This window comes from Staurois parvus, unplaced genomic scaffold (genome assembly GCF_062004578.1).
Source record: "Staurois parvus isolate SC_StPar_1 unplaced genomic scaffold, SC_StPar_1.0 ptg000315l, whole genome shotgun sequence".
Lineage (NCBI taxonomy): Eukaryota > Metazoa > Chordata > Amphibia > Anura > Ranidae > Staurois > Staurois parvus.
In genome coordinates this window covers 2,116,507-2,135,917 of record NW_028318111.1, presented here as the reverse complement: position 1 = coordinate 2,135,917, position 19,411 = coordinate 2,116,507, and the positions used below count along the sequence as shown (strand labels likewise).

The following is a 19,411-nucleotide window of genomic DNA, read 5'->3' as shown; positions in this document are numbered from 1 at the left end:
TTTCCAACCTAGAAAATGTCCGATGTCCCTCCAGAACACGGTGACGTCACATGCCGAAACTCCACCCACCGCGTTTCGTCATCAGGAAGATGTCCTCAAGGGCGTGATTTCATTGCACACTCTGAGATTCTCACAATGTGCATTAGAAGCTTCAGAAAGTCAGATAGAGTCTGCCTCATTTCCTGGCCTGGAGGACTTCCAACACCTTCTAGCATGTTCCTCCCCAACCTGACTGTCTCTTGCCTTTCCAGGGATTTCAGTTCTTTCAGTAATGTTGGCTGAACATTACATGTAATCTGCATTCAAACGCATTCTGCCTAGGAACGCCCATTCCTTCAAATTGAAACCCACCCATCAAGGCATTTTGATGTTTGCATAACTTCTTCCACCGCTTGCATTAGCACAGAGACCCAGTGTCAGGGCTCCCGGTAAGACCAGAGATGCGTGAACTGACACGGGGAAATGCAGGCTCAAGTATGGTGTAACAATATAATTTATTAAGGGTTATACACAAATATAACGCACAATATAACAAAACCAAACCTCCAACTGATAACGGAATGTACACAGATAAGAGCAGTCAGGGCTGGTGAGGTGGAGTGGTCAGGCAGGCCGGGTCAGGAATCATCGGGCAGACAAGACACAAAAGAGTAGGCAGAGCGTAGTCAGACGGGCCGGGTCAGGAACAATCAGGCAGACAAGGTACCAAAGGAGCAGGCTGGAGAGTGGTCAGGAATAGCCGAGGTCAGGACAGGCGGAGTTCATTCAGGGTCAGGATCAAGCAGAATCAGGAATCAGGCAGGAAGCAGACAGGATACAGGTACAGGGGCTCATGGGAAACATACACCAAGGCACTGACTGCAGGTCTGGCCATTCCTTAAATACACCTCCTGCAATCAGGCTCAGGTGATGGCTGACTGCAGGAGTTGGCTTCTGGTTGCTGAGACCATCCACTGGCCAGCCCTGGTACTGCAGCCCACAAGGCAGGTGAGTCCCATCACCATTAACAAGTCCATTCCTGACACCCAGTGATGACATCACCAAGTCTAGAATAAGGAGATATAACTTCAGCTTTATTAATCTGGTGTGTAACATGTCTTGGCTTTGTGTGTTGCAGAGAAATGTCTCCTCAGAGCTGCAGTCCCGATCCATTTCACGTAGGAAGGTGAAGGAGAAGGACAGCATCCTGGGGTTTGAGGTCCATCGGACACTACACTGGCAGAACTGGGAACTGGGGAAGGAGTACACCAAAAACCTCCACCTGAAGAATGTCCACCTGAGGACCCGGAAGGTGAAGTTCAGGTGAGATTATTTCTTAAACATTTCAATACCGCTCACTTTCACCCCTTTCCTGCCAAGGCCAATTTCACAAAATTTTTTTTTTTTTGTTACATACTGTCACTGGGGCAGTACAGTGTCATCATAGAACTGGTGTGGCGTTGATCAGGGACACTGACTTGTGACATTCCGTACAAAAAATATATATTTGTTTTATTTTTTATTACATTTTTTTCTTCTGATTTTTTTTTTAACACACTTTGAGCAGACAATATAATGTTACCAGGAGCGGACTGACCATTTGGAAACTCGGGCACTGCCCAAGGGCCCGGGGTCAGTAGGGGGCCGCATGAGATGCCCTTTGTACCTTTTTATAGGCTTTTTTGAGTTTGGGCAAGGACACAGGGGCCCCATGATCCCCTATTGCCCAGGGGGCCCCATGAGTTGTCAGTCCGCCCCTGAATGTTACCATAGTAACAATGCACTACTCTAGGGGAATTATCAGGATTTTTTATGTTACACATTATGATTGCTCATAGCAGTGAATTTCACTGCTGTAAGCAAAACATTTTACCGAATGAAATTAATTCATTCCGTTTGTTTTGTTGTGATTAGCTGTGATTGGCCACAGCTAATCACATGGTACAAAGGGGCTGCGATTGGCCTTGTCTGTACCATGTGATCACTGGGACCAATCACAGCTAGCAACACAATTTTAACAATGAATGGCATGAATCGAAGTTATGCATGGTTTCCAATTGTCATGTGATCGCTGGCCTTTCAAAAAATGCTTTGTTTAAGTACAGTGTTGCATGGCCGTGCAATTGTCATTCAGAATGTGACGGCGCTGAAATCGAAAAAAATTGGCCTGGGCAGGAAGGGGGTGAAAGTGTCCGATAGTGAAGTGGGGGAAATGAAGAATTGGAAGGGAGAAGATGACTGCCGACAATATTCAGAGATTTTCATACATAGGCAATTGCTCCAATAATCCCAAATTTTAACAACCAATCATCTTTTGTGTTTGTACTTTCACAGCCCTCCCACCACCACCTTCTTTAGTACATTGTTCCCTCAGATGGTGACACTGAGTGCCGGGACTTCATTCTCTCTCCCCATCACCTTCCGGGCCCTGGAGAAGGTACGATCTCCCGTATAGAAGTGATGGGTACACCTCTTGACTAATCTGCCTGACCTTTTTGAAAACAACCTGAAGTCGGATTTGTCATTAACCTCCTGGCGCCGGCGCCTCCCGACCCTTTAAGGGTTCCAGAAGCCTGGAGGCCCAGTGGGGTTTTAGGGTCATGTGACCGCCATGATTCGCTGTCACGGCGGTCACATGATCGGGAAAGGTCCCGATCGAAAGAGGAGATCGGGACCTTTCCGTGAGTACCGAACGTGTGTGCTGGGAGTGTGCAGGGTTTTTTGTAATAGAACGCAAATATACAGCCGCTCGGTGTCTAGGCCCAGACACCGGGAGGCCGCACATTTGTGTTCAGCCGGCGCCAAGAGGTTAATATTTCATTACACATTACATATAATCTTGGGCATTGTATATTTATTTTTGTCCAAGAAGAACATACAAATCTTCGCACTGACAAGGAACTGCAAACATTGTGAAAGTTGGTGTTCACTTAAAGAAGTTGTAAACCCTCATATATATCCAGTGAAGTGACTTGCCTCAGGTGATACACTAAGATGAAACAAATCCTCCTGCATAAGTTGTACCTGGTTATCTGCAGCTCTCTTCTCTACACTCAGGGAAGGTCCCGATCTCTTTCGATCGGGACCTTTCCCGATCATGTGACCACCGTGAAAGCTTGTCTGAGCTGTCAGAACAAAGGGGGTGGAGAGCTGCAGAGCTCAGTGAGGAGAGCTCTGAGAGCTGATTGGAGGAAAGGGACACCCCCCCCCTTCACACAGCACACAAGAACAAATCTGAGGCTGTCAATCATAGGCTATGTGCTGTAGCTCCCTCCCCTGTCAACTTTTTCCTCTTGTCATCCGGAAAACGTTTCAGAAGTGACTCATGCAGTGAGTAGAGGAAGGAAACAGCAAAGAGAAATTACACTTAGTGCTCTGGATTGAGACAAGTACACACTATAGAGGGATATACTTTGTTCATATTTAATGTCTGAGATTTACAACCACTTTAATGGAAATTTGTCATGAGAAAATCATAGAGGTTGTCATTGCTCATCATTCTTTCTTAAACCGCTAGTTGCCTGGCTGTCATGATGATGCATTCAATGCTTCCTGAATCACTGACCTGGAATAAGTACAGCGATAACGAATCCTGATGCTTATTGATAGCATGCATGTTCTGGGTCTGTGACCAGACAACAGGCATTTTTTATAAGGAGGCCAGCAATGGCAGCCCCCATATTGTTCCCTGTACAAAATCACTTTAGGGCCGCTATCACACTAATCCCTTTTTCTTCTGCTTTTGCGATAAAAGCGGAAGAAAAACGTGTGACTATGTATTCCTATGGAACGCTTCACACTGATCCGTTGCAGGTCTGGTGCGTTTTTTAAACACCTGCTCGCTGCATTTTTGGTGTAGTATCTCCCCACTGAAATCAAAAACGCAATCAACACAGCAAAAATGCATAAAAGAGCATAAAAAATTCTGTTTTTGGTTCAGTTTTTGAGTCGCATGTTCGTTAAAAAACGCACTGCATACTCAGGAAAAATGCTGCAAAAACGAGGTAAAAACTTTTGCCAGATCTAGAACCAGTACATCACATGTACAGTGCGCTGCTGTCATCTAATGGTAGAATGGAGGAAAAGCATAGCACTTTTTCCTGTGTTTATGAATGAAACATATGCACGTTTGTAGAATCCCAGTTCTTATTGTACAGATTTGTTAAACCGCGCATCACAATTTGTGCCACTTTTAGAATAAACTGATTGTATTTTTAGTGTAATGTGATTCCTACACCATCCCTGAGTTCTGGCTTTGATATTTTTACAGTTCTTCTATTGCTATACCGTTTTCCTATTTTTCCTGTTACATAGTTACATATTTAGTCTGGCTGAGAAAAGACAAAAGTCCATCCAGTTCAACCAAAAAAAAAAAAAAAAAGTTATAATCCTATACCCACAGTTGATCTAGAGCAGGGGTAGGCAACCTGCGGCTCTCTAGCTGTTGTGGAACTACATTTCCCATGAGGCATTGCAAAGATTACAAAACTGACAGTTACAGCTATGACTTGCAGAGGCATGATGGAACTTGTAGTCCTGCGGCTCTCAGGTTGCCTGATCTAGAGGAAGGCAAAAACCCCAGCAAAGCATGATCCAATTTGCTCCTGCTGGGAAAAAAATTCCTTCCTGATCCCCTGAGAGGCAATCGGATTTTCCCTGGATCAACTTTACTGTTGCCCTGTAATAGCAGTGATTTCTAGCAATCTGATGTAATGCATCTCCAGTCTGTGACCTGAAACGTGTCCTCAGTCTCCAACAACTCCGATAGCTTGTCTGTAGCTTCTGACCATCTCCTGATAACCACTTGCTGACTAGTGACGTAATGGTACAGGAAGGGTGATATCTCAGTCATCACTGCAGCTGCAATGATGACCGAGATTGAAAATCCTGCTCTCTTGCTCCCTTGTCTCCTCCTCCCATGCTCGTCTCCAGGACTTCTCCAGAGCTTCCCCCATCCTCTGGAACTCTCTACCCCAATTTTTCAGACTATCGCCTTCTCTGCTCACTTTTAGGCGATCTCTGAAAACCTCTCTCTTCAGGGAAGTCTATCCTGCCCTCAGCTAATACTGGAATCTTCTACTCCTCCTACCAGTTCCTACCTTTTGTACCACTAGCCCCTCCCTCCTAGATTGTAAGCTCCCAGGATCAGGGCCCTCCTATCCCTCTTGTATTGAACTGTATTGTTGCTGTATTGTCTCCCTTTATATTGTAAAGCGCTGAGCAAACTGTTGGTTCTATATAAATCCTGTATAATAATAATAATTACAAGCAGTGCCCCCTCCCGGCACCTTCTGTGGCTTGCTCGGGATCTCCCATCACACCGGGAGACCTGAGCGACCATTCAGCACGTCCACCGGCTGGTCGGAGGGCCAAAATTGGCTTTGATTGGCTCTCAGCTATGGTAACCTGGAAGCAATGACCTGCCATTTTTAGGGCTCATGTACACTGCAGCTGATAAACTCACGATTAGGAGATGTTCAGCGTTTTTTTCAGCAGCCCCTGAACTCTCCCTAATGTTTTCCTATGTGTCCATGTACACATCGTCATTTACAGTCATTTACAGGCATTTAAGTTTACAGTCGTTTTTTTGAACGCAGAAAACTTGCGTTCAGCAGTCGATATTATCAGCGTTTAAAACGCAAAACGCTTGTAAACGCGGCAAATCGCATTTATAAGCGTTTGACTTTTTTTTTTTAACTCTTCTAGTTCCCTATTCTGTCCAGAGCCTTTTTTCATCATGAAAAATGCATGCAAAGCGTTTTCAAGGTACTCAAGATGGTCAAAACACTGAACACAGGATGTTCCTACCAAGCTTGTCACACATTGTAATGACCAATTCACACCTCAGACCTCTCCCACCCTTGGAAACAAAAGATATGTTGATGAACATTCACACCTCAAATTCCTCATGAAGACCCCCTGCCAGGTGACCTTTCCCACCCTTGGAAACAAAGAAATGTTAATGAGCAACTCACACCTAAGCTAATCTCAACACATACTGCTGTCTCTGCTTCTACTCTCTGTATTTTTCTGAAACAGTCTGAAATAGCTAATAATTTACCACTTTTCAGTGCATTCTGGGCATTTGAGAGGTTCTCCTGTGCTTATCTTTAAAAAACCGCTTCTAAACGCAAACGCGGCTAAACGGACATTTTTTAACCTACGTTTTCCAGCAGTCAGTTTCCATCGTTCAGAAGTGTCCCGTGTACATGGGACCTTAAAAACTCAAAAGAAATCAAAACCACCAGTTTTGGTGTTTTGAATACTTTTAAGTTTAGAGGAGGGATTTGGGGTCTTGGTAAAAGTATATTACCTAACTAGGTTTTCCTCCACAGGTTCCTTTTACACTTATGAAGTGTTTACCTCTTCACGCCGGCCGAACGCAAATGTGCGGCCTCCCATCGTCTGGGTCTAGACGCCGAGCGGCCGCACATTTGCGTTCTGTTTAAAAAGGACATATGTGCCGAGAGCGCATGCCCTGCGCTCTCCCAGCACACATGTCCGGTACTCGTGCAAAGGTCCAGATCTCTTTTGATCGGGACCTTTCCCAATCATGTGACCACCATGACGGCGCGTAACGGCGGTCACATGACCCTAAACCTGCCCTGCCTCCCAGCTTCTGGAACTCTTAGAGGGCCGGGAGGTGCCGGCGTGAAGGGGTTAATATATAACTAACTGCAAAACTTTTTTTTTTTAGTTTTGGATGTGGAGTGGAGATGTATTAGAACCCCAGTCAGGTTTTTATTGTTGTCTGTGCCCCCCATTAGGGAGATTCATCCTCTCTATTTGTCCTGTTTCCCATTATCACTGAAAGTGAAAGTAAAAGAAAATCACAAATTTTGGGTTGTCCAGTGGGGAAATTTTCCAATGGGGACACTAGTTCTGGTGACCTGGGGGTCCCCAAGGCATTCCCTTAATTTGCAGGCATTTCCTCCCACTTCCTGTTTTGGCTAAGAGACAGGAAGTAAAGGGAAATCTCCCCAATGGGACAAAAAAGAAAATGACAGGAGTTATAACCCTCCCTGACTCTATCAATGATGAAAAAAAAAGAGGAGGAGGGCCAAATTGAGTAATCAGACCAAGCCTAATGTGCAAGGTTCACTGTAATCTGCTGATAGGTGGTTTCAGGTGTCTATTATTATTTATCTGCATATTTTGCCATTTTTTTCCCTAATTTTACTTCCCATCTTTCATACCGGCCATTTTGGACATCACCTTATATCCCTAGATCTGAACCTATTCTGCTAATACTTTCCATTGGAGCCCCAGTCGTCCTCTGTATGGGTGGGTATACATAAAATATACAGTAGATGACCCATATTCATTTAGTGCATTAAAGTATATGTAAATGCTCACCTTGTAAAACAACCCATTCAGTTTAATATAGAAATGAAAGGCAAAACATTTGTGTGTAGATATAAAAAGAAATATGAAATTCCTTTTTTTTCCCTCTGTTTCCGGCTGCATAAGGAGCTCAGACAGCTGGGGGAGGAGAAACAACAGAACATTGGTCTTCTCAGTGAATAGATGTGCAGGGCAGGATAGGGGGTTGTTAGGACAAATCTGATCATTGGAGGAGAGCAGGCTGAGTTCCCAGCACATCCAGCAAACTGACCACACTGTACTGTCATGCTTTGTGTGGTCAGTTTTTGATAAGAAAGCAGAGGAACTGGACGGATCATCAAGGATTTTACACAAAGGAAGCAATACAAAGAGAACATGATACTTTTGCATACAAGCACATGGTACAGCAGGCACATCAGTGATCACGTTCCCTCTAAGCTCCTTATGCAGCTGAGAACAGAGAGATTGGGGTGGGGGGGGGGGGGGGGACAGTAGCAGGCCAAACTTTCCAGTGAATGACTGTCCAGGGGATGGGTGGATGGGGGGGTGTCAGCACAAATCTGATCATTGGAGGAGAGCAGGCAGAGTTCCCAGCACAGCTAGAGAACTGACCACTCTGTGCTCTCATGTCTAGTGTGGTCAATTTTTCATAGGAAAGCCTAGGGACTGGCAGGAACACCAGGGATTTCACACAAAGAAAGCAATGCAAAGAGAACAGGAGATGTTTTCATAGCAGGCACATTATTATTATTATTATACAGTATTTATAAAGCGCCAATAGTTCGCTCAGCGCTGTACATTGCAAAGGGGGACAGAACATGTGACAGAACAATAACAATACAATGCAAAACATGAGGGGATTGAGGGCCCTGCTCTTTGGAGCTTACAATCTAGGAGGGAGGGGATGGTGGCACAGGAGGAGATAGCTGTGGGGGATGGAGTGGTAGGAAGAATGGAGGAGGTCGGCAAGTTAGCAGGGGATGGGGTAGGCTTCCCTGAAGAGGTGGGCTTTCAGGGTGCGCCTAAAGGAGAGGAGAGTAGGTGATAATCTGATGGGTTGGGGCAGGGAGTTCCAGTGGATGGGTGACACCCTGGAGAAGTCCTGGAGGCGGGCATGGGAGGAGGAGACCAGGGAACTAGAGAGGCACATATCAAGAATATAAAATGTTGGATTGACATATTGTTTAATATTCTATTCTATAGCATGATTATGAAGATTCGATCACTTTCAAGACAGATGAAGGGACCTTCTCTGTGTCCTTGCAAGCTACACTTCCACGCCACAATCTCACATTTCCTGAGGAGCTGACCATACCCGTGTGTGCTGTGTTTGACTCCTCAGAGGCCATGTTTACCTTGCAGAGCACATGGTAAGTGTTGTCATTCCTAGTAGAGAAATGCTTTGAAATCACTGATCACCTTCTATACATACAAATAAATGCAAGTTGTGAAAAAATGTACAGCACGTGTTACAAGCACAAGAACAAGAACTGTCGGGGTTCGGAGGGTGCCCAGGGCCTGAGTTATGGCCAAAGATTGATGTACAGTTGTGCTCAAAAGTTTGCATCCTCTATAAGAAATTGTGAAATTTTGGCATTCATATTGAAAATATGACTGATCGTGCCTAAAAATGCTCTTTTATTGAAGGATGATGATCATGTGACGCCATTTATTATCACATAGTTGTTTGGCTCCTTTTTAAATAATAATGATAACAGAATTCACCCAAATGGCCCGGATCAGAAGTCTCCGCCCCCTGGAATGTTTGGCCTTGGTACAGACACACAAGGGGACACACGGGTTAAAATGCCAATTAGAGGTTAATGTCCCACATCTTTGTCTTTTTAAATTGCAATTAGTATCAGTGTATAAATAGTCAATGAGCTTGGTAGCCCCGAACTTTACACTTTTTAATAGGTGATTTAACAGTACTGATTGGCATATTCAAGGCTTTTGACATCTTTTTATGTCCTTTTCCATCTTTATAAAGTTCTATTACCTTGTTACGCAGGACTTTTGACAGTTCTTTTCTGATCCCCATGGCTCAGTATCTAGCCTAGTCAGTGCTTCCATGTGAGAGCTAACAAACTCATTGACTATTTATACACTGACACTAATTGCAATTTAAAAAGCTACAGATGTGGGACATTTACCTCTAATTGGCATTTTAACCCGTGTGTCACCTTGTGTGTCTGTACCAAGGCCAAACATTCCAGGGGGCGGCGACTTCTGATCCGGGCGCAGAGACCTCTGATCTGGGGGCGGAGACTTCTGATACAGGGGGCGGAGACTTCTGATACAGGGGGCGGAGACTTCTGATCTGGGCCATTTGGGTGATTTCTGTTATCATTATGATTTAAAAAGGAGCCAAACAACTATGTGATAATAAATGTCTTCATATGATCATCATCCTTCAATAAATGAGCATTTTTTGGCATGATCAGTCATATTTTCAATATCAATGCCAAAATTTCACAATTTCTGCCAGGGTGTGCAAACCTTTGAGCACAACTGTATATCTTCGATGTTACTAGTGGTAGGCACAGGGGCTCCTCGGAGGTGCATTAAAGTGTCTTGTCTTTATCAGAGATCAGTGCACATATTTACCAGCACACCATGGATCATCAAATGTCCTTCAAAACTTTTATTGCAGAAAGATCAAATCACAAAGGACCAAATGCAGCGCTTCGGGAGCCACGCAGGACCCTTTCGTTAGGTATGTGAATCGTCAGGCTTGTGAATCACGTGACTGACAAAGGTCCTGCGTGGTTCAAAAATGTTGCACTTGGTCGTCTGTGATGTGATCTTTCTGAAATAAAAGTTTTGGAGAACATGTGATGATCCATGGTTTGCTGGCGACTATGTGCGGTGATCCATGATGAATCCAGTGTCCAGCTGGTAGACGCTGCAGAACCATTATTGATGAGCCCAGTTTCCAGGAATGTGCGCAATGGGAATATAGACAATAACTGGCTGTTATCAGAGCAACATGCAAAGAAGCTTTGGTTATTTGTAGGCCCTCATGTTTGCTCATTCTTTAACATAGGATAAGGAAACAAGTACACAGAAACAAATTATTATTATTATACAGTATTTATATAGCGCCAAAGGGTTTGCTCAGCGCTGCACAATAGCAAGGGGGACAGAGCATGAGACAATACAGAAACAATACAATACACGAGGGGTTCGAGGGCAAATGACTGAATTGTCAGGCTCAAGGTTCCAGGCAGGGAAAAGGCAAGGTACCAGGACCAGACGCTGGAAGCCAAAATCCTAGGAACAGGGACAGCAATCAAGACGTCTGAAAACTAAACAGAAGATTCACAAAATGCAGAGGCTGATGTGCAGGAAACTCAATTCACCAGTAATCGGCAATGGGAGGAGTCGTTATTTACCAATATATAAATGATAAGTCTAGCACAGCAAATTAGCAGGCATTGGGGTTGATTTACTAAAGGCAAAAAGACTGTGCACTTTGCAAAGTGCACTTGCACCCTGCAAGGGCAATTGCTCCAGAGTTTAGTAAACAAGGTGCGCATCACTTTGCAAAAAATACCCAATCACGCGTAAAGAAAATAAAAAAAAAATGCATTTTTGCTTGCACATGATTGGATGATGGAAGTCAGCAGAGCTTCTGCTCATTTACTAACCCCCGGTTCAACTGCCTTTTGCAAAGTGCACAGTCTATTTGCCTTTAGTAAATCAACCCCAAAGATTTGTATTTGCAAAATTTAAAAGGTATATTTCACGAGAAATCTGGTAAAGCATAATACATATATCTGGCCAAGTGAGCCATCTCTAGACTCATCACCATACATAATGCAACTACTGACTATTACAGGAATGCAATGAGAAGCAAAAAGGTCAATCTCCAATAAAATGACAACATATCCAGGAAATAGATACCATTGATTGAACCTATGTAGTACAGCGCTTACCACAGTTCAATACAAGAGGGTTAGGAGGGCCCTGATCCTTGGAGTTTACAATCTAGGAGGGAGGGGCTAGTGGTACAAAAGGTAGTAACTGTGGGGGATGGACTGGTTGGAAGAGCAGAAGATTCCATTATTAGATGAGGGCAGGATAGGCTTCCCTGAAGAGATAGGTTTTCGGAGATCGCCTAAAAGTGAGCAGAGTAGGCGATAGTCTGATAAATTGGGGTAGAGAGTTCCAGAGGATGGGGGAAGCTCTGGAGAAGTCCTGGAGATGAGCATGGAAGGAGGAGACAAGGGAGCTAGAGAGAAAGGAGGTCCTGCGAGGAGCGGAGAGTACGGTTTGGGTGATATTTAGAGACAAGATTGGTGATGTAATTTGGGGCAGAGTTATAAATGGCTTTATATGTGATTGTTAATGTTTTGAATTTTATCCGTTGAGCAACGGGAAGCCAGTGGAGGGATTGGCAGAGAGGGATGGAGGACACTGAGTGGAGGCCAGTGGAGGGATTGGGAGAGAGGGGTGGAGGACACTGAGTGGAGGCCAGTGGAGGGATTGGTAGAGAGGGGTGGAGAACACTGAGTGGAGGCTAATGGAGGGATTGGCAGAGAGGGGTGGAGGACACTGAGTGGAGGCCAGTGGAGGGATTGGCAGAGAGGGGTGGAGGACACTGAGTGGAGGCCAGTGGAGGGATTGGCAGAGAGGGGTGGAGAACACTGAGTGGAGGCTAATGGAGGGATTGGCAGAGAGGGATGGAGGACACTGAGTGGAGGCCAGTGGAGGGATTGGCAGAGAGGGATGGAGGATACTGAGTGGAGGCCAGTGGAGGGATTGGCAGAGAGGGGTGGAGGACACTGAGTGGGGGCCAGTGGAGGGATTGGCAGAGACGGGTGGCGGATACGGAATGGTTAGTAAGGTGGATTAGTCTGGCAGCAGCATTCATGATAGACTGAAGAGGGGATAGCCTGCGATGAGGTCGGCCAATGAGGAGGGAGTTACAATAGTCAAGGTGAGATATAACAAGGGAGTGAATAAGTTGCTTAGTGGTTTCCGAGGTTAGGAACGGCCGTATCTTGGAGATGTTGCGGAAGTGAAGTCTACAACATTTGGACAGCGATTGGATTTGGGGCTGAAAGGACAGATGGGAGTCCAGGATTACACCTAGTACCCTGTCATGAGGGGGGGACTGATGATTGTATTGTTGATCTTGATGGAGAAGTCAGGGGGGGGCATGGGCTGGGGGGAATACTAAGAGCTCAGTTTTGGAAATATTGAGTTTGAGGAAGTGGAATGACATCCATGCCGATATGTCACTTAGTAGGTTGATTTACTGAAGGCAAATAGACGGTGCACTCTGCAAGTGCAGTTGCTCCAGAGCTTAGTAAATGAGGTGAAGCTTCACTTTGCAAAGAAAACCCAATCACATGCAAGTAAAAAAAAAAACCCAGCATTTTTGCTTGCACATGATTGGATGATGGCAGTCAGCTGAGCTGCCCCTCATTTACTAAGCTCTGGAGCAACTGCTCTTGCAGAGTGCACAGTCTATTTGCCTTTAGTAAATCGTCCCCAAAGTGTCTCAGTGCTTTATAGTCTCTTCACCTTTGATGCATATGTTATCAAAAATCGTTAGTGCAATGTGATCCTCCAAATCACAACTTCCTTAGGAAGGATTATTTCTCCTTGGTGCAACTCCACCCTTAGTGAAAAAATAGCTTCCACCCTTAATTGGAATACTGCTCGCCTTCTCCCCTGGACCGTATGATTTATTCTAAGATCATGAAGGCTTTGAAGCAAGTGCAAAAGGTAACTGTTGATCCTGCCAGAAATGCAGTATCCTTGTGGCTTATTGTTGAACAGAAAACAAAAACGGTGTTCTTTTCCTTCTGTAATTGACTCCTGTCAGTCCCCAGGTAATGGTGATGAACAAGGGCAGACATGTTTGCAGTCAAGCCCAAGTGGCAACCATTGCTTCTTCTGTAGATACAGTGGAGGGGTGAGCGTAGGCACCAGGGTGTGTTATATGTAGGATTGCCTGGTAAAAACAGCTGAAGCTCACAGTGTGCAGTGAGATCAGAGTAAGCAATCTCACTACAGGATAGGAGTCTGTACGACTGTGCAAGACTGAAGGGGAAACTGGAGTTCAACTTTAAAGTGTTACTAATCCACAACTGTAAAATCAATTTGTATATGCAGTAACGTATGGTTGTTTGATCCTGTCTTCTCTAATCCTCCCCTTCTTTTGCTTTCCCTATTCCATCTGCCATAGTTAAAGCAGCAGTGGCAAGTCTGCACATGCTCTATTTGGTGTGTATTGCTAGAGAGTTGTTTTTTTTTTGGGGGGGGGGTAGGGGGTGCATGTGGTTGGCACAGGGCCAATTGGTGCTGTGTCAGGGGTAATGCAGCCTCATAGGACAGTCAGAAGAGAATGAAAACTCCTCCTACAAGATTAACCAGTGCTCAGCCAGATACTGATAGAAGTCACAAGACTGCTTATGAGAAAAAGGTATTTAGAAGTTTATATTTACTAAAATAATTGAATTTCCATGTTTTTGTACTGTGGGAGACCAGATATAGTGAATGCAGGTTCCAGGGAGATCAGATATAGTGAATGCAGGGTCCGGGGAGACCAGATATAGTGAATGCAGGGTCCAGGGAGATCAGATATAGTGAATGCAGGGTCCGGGGAGACCAGTTATAGTGAATGCAGGGTCCTGGGAGACTGGATATAGTGAATGCAGGGTCCGGGTAGACCAGATATAGTGAATGCAGGGTCCAGGGAGACCAGATATAGTGAATGCAGGGTCCGGGGAGACCAGATATAGTGAATGCAGGGTCCAGGGAGACCAGATATAGTGAATGCAGGGTCCGGGGAGACCAGATATAGTGAATGCAGGGTCCGGGGAGACCAGATATAGTAAATGCAGGGTCCAGGGAGACCAGATATAGTGAATGCAGGGTCCGGGGAGACCAGATATAGTGAATGCAGGGTCCGGGGAGACCAGATATAGTGAATGCAGGGTCCAGGGAGACCAGATATAGTGAATGCAGGGTCCGGGGAGACCAGATATAGTGAATGCAGGGTCCGGGGAGACCAGATATAGTAAATGCAGGGTCCGGGGAGACCAGATATAGTAAATGCAGGGTCCAAGGTTTAGTAACACTTTAAATACTCAGAGAGAATAATTATTGTATGGAAAGGTATGACTGTGGCAGAAACTGCGTTTTAAACATGAATTCCTGTAGCAGTGGGGCATACACTATACAGGGTCATTCAGTATTTTTATCACTTGCTGTGCAAGAACAAATTGGGAATCACCTGTAATATTTGTATCAAATATGACCATCTTACTCTGTGTTTCCCAGTGATTTGCAGACACAGTTCCGATGGGATGTCCCGGAACCTTTCCTCCTGATCCCACAGAGCGGCGCGCTTGACCCCCGATGTCAGATCCGCACCAAGGTCTTATTCCAGCCGCAGATTGCGTTAGTACACAGTGTGATCGCCACATGTCACTTCGGCCTGAACGAGGAATATAAAAGCAGCATACAGCTGACTGCAATCGGTGAGGAGGAAGCTCATCAGTAAAATAATAGTGAACTGTTGTCACTGGAGTTACAGGGGAGAGAATTCTGTGTAATGAGCCCTTACTGTCCTGATCCCCCATAAGGCTGCTTTCACACTGATGACCTGCAGTTTACCTGCACTATGGGAGCAGCGCAGTGCACATGCAGCTTTAGCTGTGCTTTTCCATAGACTTGTATATACAGTTGCAAGAAAAAGTATGTGAACCCCTTGGGATTACGTGGAGTTTTGCATGAATTGGGCATAAAAAGTGCTCTGAACGTCATCTAAGTCACAACAATAGAAGAACACAGTCTGCTGAACATAATACTACACAAACATTAGATGTTGCCATGGTTTAATTGCATATAACATGTAAACATTCACAGTGCAGGGAGGAAAAAGTATGTGAGGCCCTAGCTTAATGACTTCTCCCAGAGCTAATTGGAGCCAGGAGTGAGCCAACCTTGACTCCAGTCAATGTGATGATATTGGATGTGTTGCTGACAGCTGTCCTGCCCTTAAAAAACACACACCTGTTTTGGGTTTACTGGTTTCAAGAAGCACTGTCTGATGTGAACCATGCCTCGCAGAAAAGAGCTCTCAGATGACCTACGATCAAGAATTGTTGACTTGCATGAAGCTGGAAAGGGTTACAAAAGTATCTCCAAAAGCCTTGATGTTCATGTGTCCACGGTAAGACAGACTGTCTACAAATGGAGAAAGTTTAGCACTGTTGCTACTCTCCCTAGGCGGGGTCGTCCTGTAAAAATGACTGCAAGAGCACAGCGCAGAATGCTGCATGAGGTAAAGAAGAATCCCAGAGTGTCAGCTAAAGACCTACAGAAATCTCTGGCACATGCTAACATTTTTGTTGACACATCTACAATAAGGAAAACATTAAACAAGAATGGAGTACATGGGAGGACACCACGGAGGAAGCCATTGCTGTCCAAAAAGAATATTGCAGCACGTTTGAAGTTTGCAAAAGAGCACCTGGATGTTCCACAGCACTACTGGCAAAATATACTGTGGACAGATGAAACCAAGATTGAGTTGTTTGGGAAGAACACACAACACTATGTGTGGAGAAAAAAAGGCACAGCACACCAACATCAAAACCTCATCCCCACTGTAAAACATGGTGGAGGTAGCATCATGGTTTGGGGCTGCTTTGCTGCCTCAGGGCCTGGACGGATTGTTGTCATTGATGGGAAAATGAATTCCAGAGTTTATCAAGACATTTTGCAGGAAAACGTATGACCATCTGTCCGCCAACTGAAGCTCCGCAGAGGATGGGTGATGCAACAGGACAATGACCCAAAGCATACAAGTAATTCAACAAAACAATGGCTGCAACAGCACAGAATACGCCTTCTGGAGTGGCCCAGTCAGAGTCCTGACCTCAACCCGATTGAAATGCTGTGGCATGACCTTAAGAGAGCGATTCACACCAGACATCCCAAGAATATTGCTACACTGAAACAGGTTTGTGAAGACGAGTGGTCCAAAATGACTCCAGATCGTTGTGCAGGTCTGATCTGCAACTACAGGAAACGTTTGGTTGAGGTTATTGCTGCCAAAGGAGGGTCAACCAGTTATTAAGTCCAAAGGTTCACATACTTTTTCCTCCCTGCACTGTGAATGTTTACATGTTATGTGCAATTAAACCATGGCAACATCTAATGTTTGTGTAGTATTATGTTCAGCAGACTGTGTTCTTCTATTGTTGTGACTTAGATGACGTTCAGAGCACATTTTATGCCCAATTCATGCAAAATTCCACGTAGTCCCAAGGGGTTCACATACTTTTTCTTGCAACTGTATCTTGTGGGTGTGGTGCACTTTCTGAATGTGCACCAAAACTCCTGCATTTAGGAGTTTTGGTGCACATTAAGAAAGTGCACCAAACGCGCAGGATATAATAAAAGTCTATGGCTCAGTGTAGCTAACCCACAGGCAAGCCACAGGGGCACTGCGGTTAACAATTGTTAACTCTTCTATAGGTGCTAATATACCCACTGCAAATGCGCAATGTATGTTGTTTAATACACTGGCCTTCATTTTCCTCTTCCAGCTTCTGCTGGCATCGCTTTTCAGGCTGCTAGGAAGGTCCCAGGTGAAGTTCACTTGGTATCATTCTGCCTGGGACAGGAGTTGGCGCTACATAGGAAGCATTGGCTTATGCGGCTCCTGATTCCCTCGCCGCCGCCTTCTTCCTCGACTGCCAGCACCGCCTTGATGCACTCTGATGCTGTGGGATGGCGGGTCAGCAAGCCCAGGTTGCAATCAACAGGTTTCTGACCCCAGGCATGCGTTTCCTTAGTTTGAGGTCAAGGGCCACATCAGAGGGCTCTGAAGGCCACAAGTTTAACACCCCTGTGTTAAATGTTACACCCATACATAGGGTGTAAAATGTAATATGTTCAAGCAGACTCCCCACTTTCCCTTAGCCCCCCTTCCATGTGACAGTAGGCAGGGGATCCTCTCCCTGGCAGCTGCTGTCACATTGAAAATCATTAATCACAGGGATCTGTAAATGAGTAAACTACAAGTCCCATCTTCCACCGTAGAAAATGGACTTGAAGTTTCAGTGGACTGCAGGTGTGCTAATCAGCTCGCTTGTAGTCTAATCACTCTTTCTGCAGCTCTTAAACTGACAGTCCATACAGGGGTACAGGAACAGAGCTATAGGAAGAGTCTGCAGGAATCTGACATTGCACCCGTGTTCCACTGATCTGCAAGGGTTATGTTCTGCAGGCTCTAATTGAAAAAGAAAATAAGTAAAATTTTACCTGCAAAAATATGTGCATTTATTATTTTTTCAAAAAAGGTGAACTTATTCTTTAATCTTCAAGATGAAGATATATGCAGTTCAGTTTTGGGCACCAATTCACAAAAAGAACATTGGGGAACTGGAGAAAGTACAGAGAAGGGCAACCAAACTGATAAGAGGCATGAAGGAGCTCAGCTATGAGGAAAGATTAGAGGAACTGAATTTATTCTCTCTTGAGAAGAGGAGATTAAGGGGGGGATATGATCTCCATGTATAATACATAAGGGGGGATATGATCTCCATGTATAATACATAAGGGGGGGATATGATCTCCATGTATAATACATAAGGGGGTTATGATCTCCATGTATAATACATAAGGGGGGGATATGATCTCCATGTATAATACATAAGGGGGATATGATCTCCATGTATAATACATAAGGGGGGGATATGATCTCCATGTATAATACATAAGGGGGTTATGATCTCCATGTATAATACATAAGGGGGGATATGATCTCCATGTATAATACATAAGGGGGTTATGATCTCCATGTATAATACATAAGGGGGGATATGATCTCCATGTATAATACATAAGGGGGGATATGATCAACATGTATAATACATAAGGGGGGATATGATCACCATGTATAATACATAAGGGGGGATATGATCTCCATGTATAATACATAAGGGGGGATATGATCAACATGTATAATACATAAGGGGGGATATGATCTCCATGTATAATACATAAGGGGGGATATGATCTCCATGTATAATACATAAGGGGGGATATGATCTCCATGTATAATACATAAGGGGGGATATGATCACCATGTATAATACATAAGGGGGGATATGATCACCATGTATAATACATAAGGGGGGATATGATCACCATGTATAATACATAAGGGGGATATGATCTCCATGTATAATACATAAGGGGGGGGGGAATGATCACCATGTATAATACATAAGGGGGGATATGATCTCCATGTATAATACATAAGGGGGGATATGATCTCCATGTATAATACATAAGGGGGGATATGCTCTCCATGTATAATACATAAGGGGGGATATGATCTCCATGTATAATACATAAGGGGGGATATGATCACCATGTATAATACATAAGGGGGATATGATCTCCATGTATAATACATAAGGGGGATATGATCTCCATGTATAATACATAAGGGGGGATATGATGTTTATGTATAATACATAAGGGGGGATATGATCTCCATGTATAATACTTAAGGGGGGGTATGATCTCCGTGTATAATACATAAGGGGGATATGATCTCCATGTATAATACATAAGGGGGGGATATGATCTCCATGTATAATACATAAGGGGGGATATGATCTCCATGTATTATACATAAGGGGGGTATGATCTCCGTGTATAATACATAAGGGGGGTATGATCTCCGTGTATAATACATAAGGGGGGGATATGATCTCCATGTATAATACATAAGGGGGGATATGATCTCCATGTATAATACATAAGGGGGGGATATGATCTCCTTGTATAATACATAAGGGGGGATATGATCTCCATGTATAATACATAAGGGGGGGTATGATCTCCATGTATAATACATAAGGGGGGATATGATCTCCATGTATAATACATAAGGGGGGATATGATCTCCATGTATAATACATAAGGGGGGATATGATCTCCATGTATAATACATAAGGGGGGGATATGATCTCCTTGTATAATACATAAGGGGGGATATGATCTCCATGTATAATACATAAGGGGGGGTATGATCTCCATGTATAATACA

General features: G+C 44.4%; 1 protein-coding gene across 1 annotated transcript in view; it reads left to right on the top strand.

Moving 5' to 3' along the window:
* The window catches only part of CFAP65 (cilia and flagella associated protein 65), a 133,425-nt gene that overhangs the window by 10,172 nt on the left and 103,842 nt on the right, over window positions 1-19,411 (top strand). Inside the window, exons 3-6 of the mRNA XM_089683579.1 lie at window positions 1,118-1,302; window positions 2,314-2,416; window positions 8,527-8,693; window positions 14,620-14,819. Coding sequence (XP_089539705.1) covers window positions 1,118-1,302; window positions 2,314-2,416; window positions 8,527-8,693; window positions 14,620-14,819 — 655 coding nt within the window. The remainder of the gene's footprint in view (window positions 1-1,117; window positions 1,303-2,313; window positions 2,417-8,526; window positions 8,694-14,619; window positions 14,820-19,411) is intronic.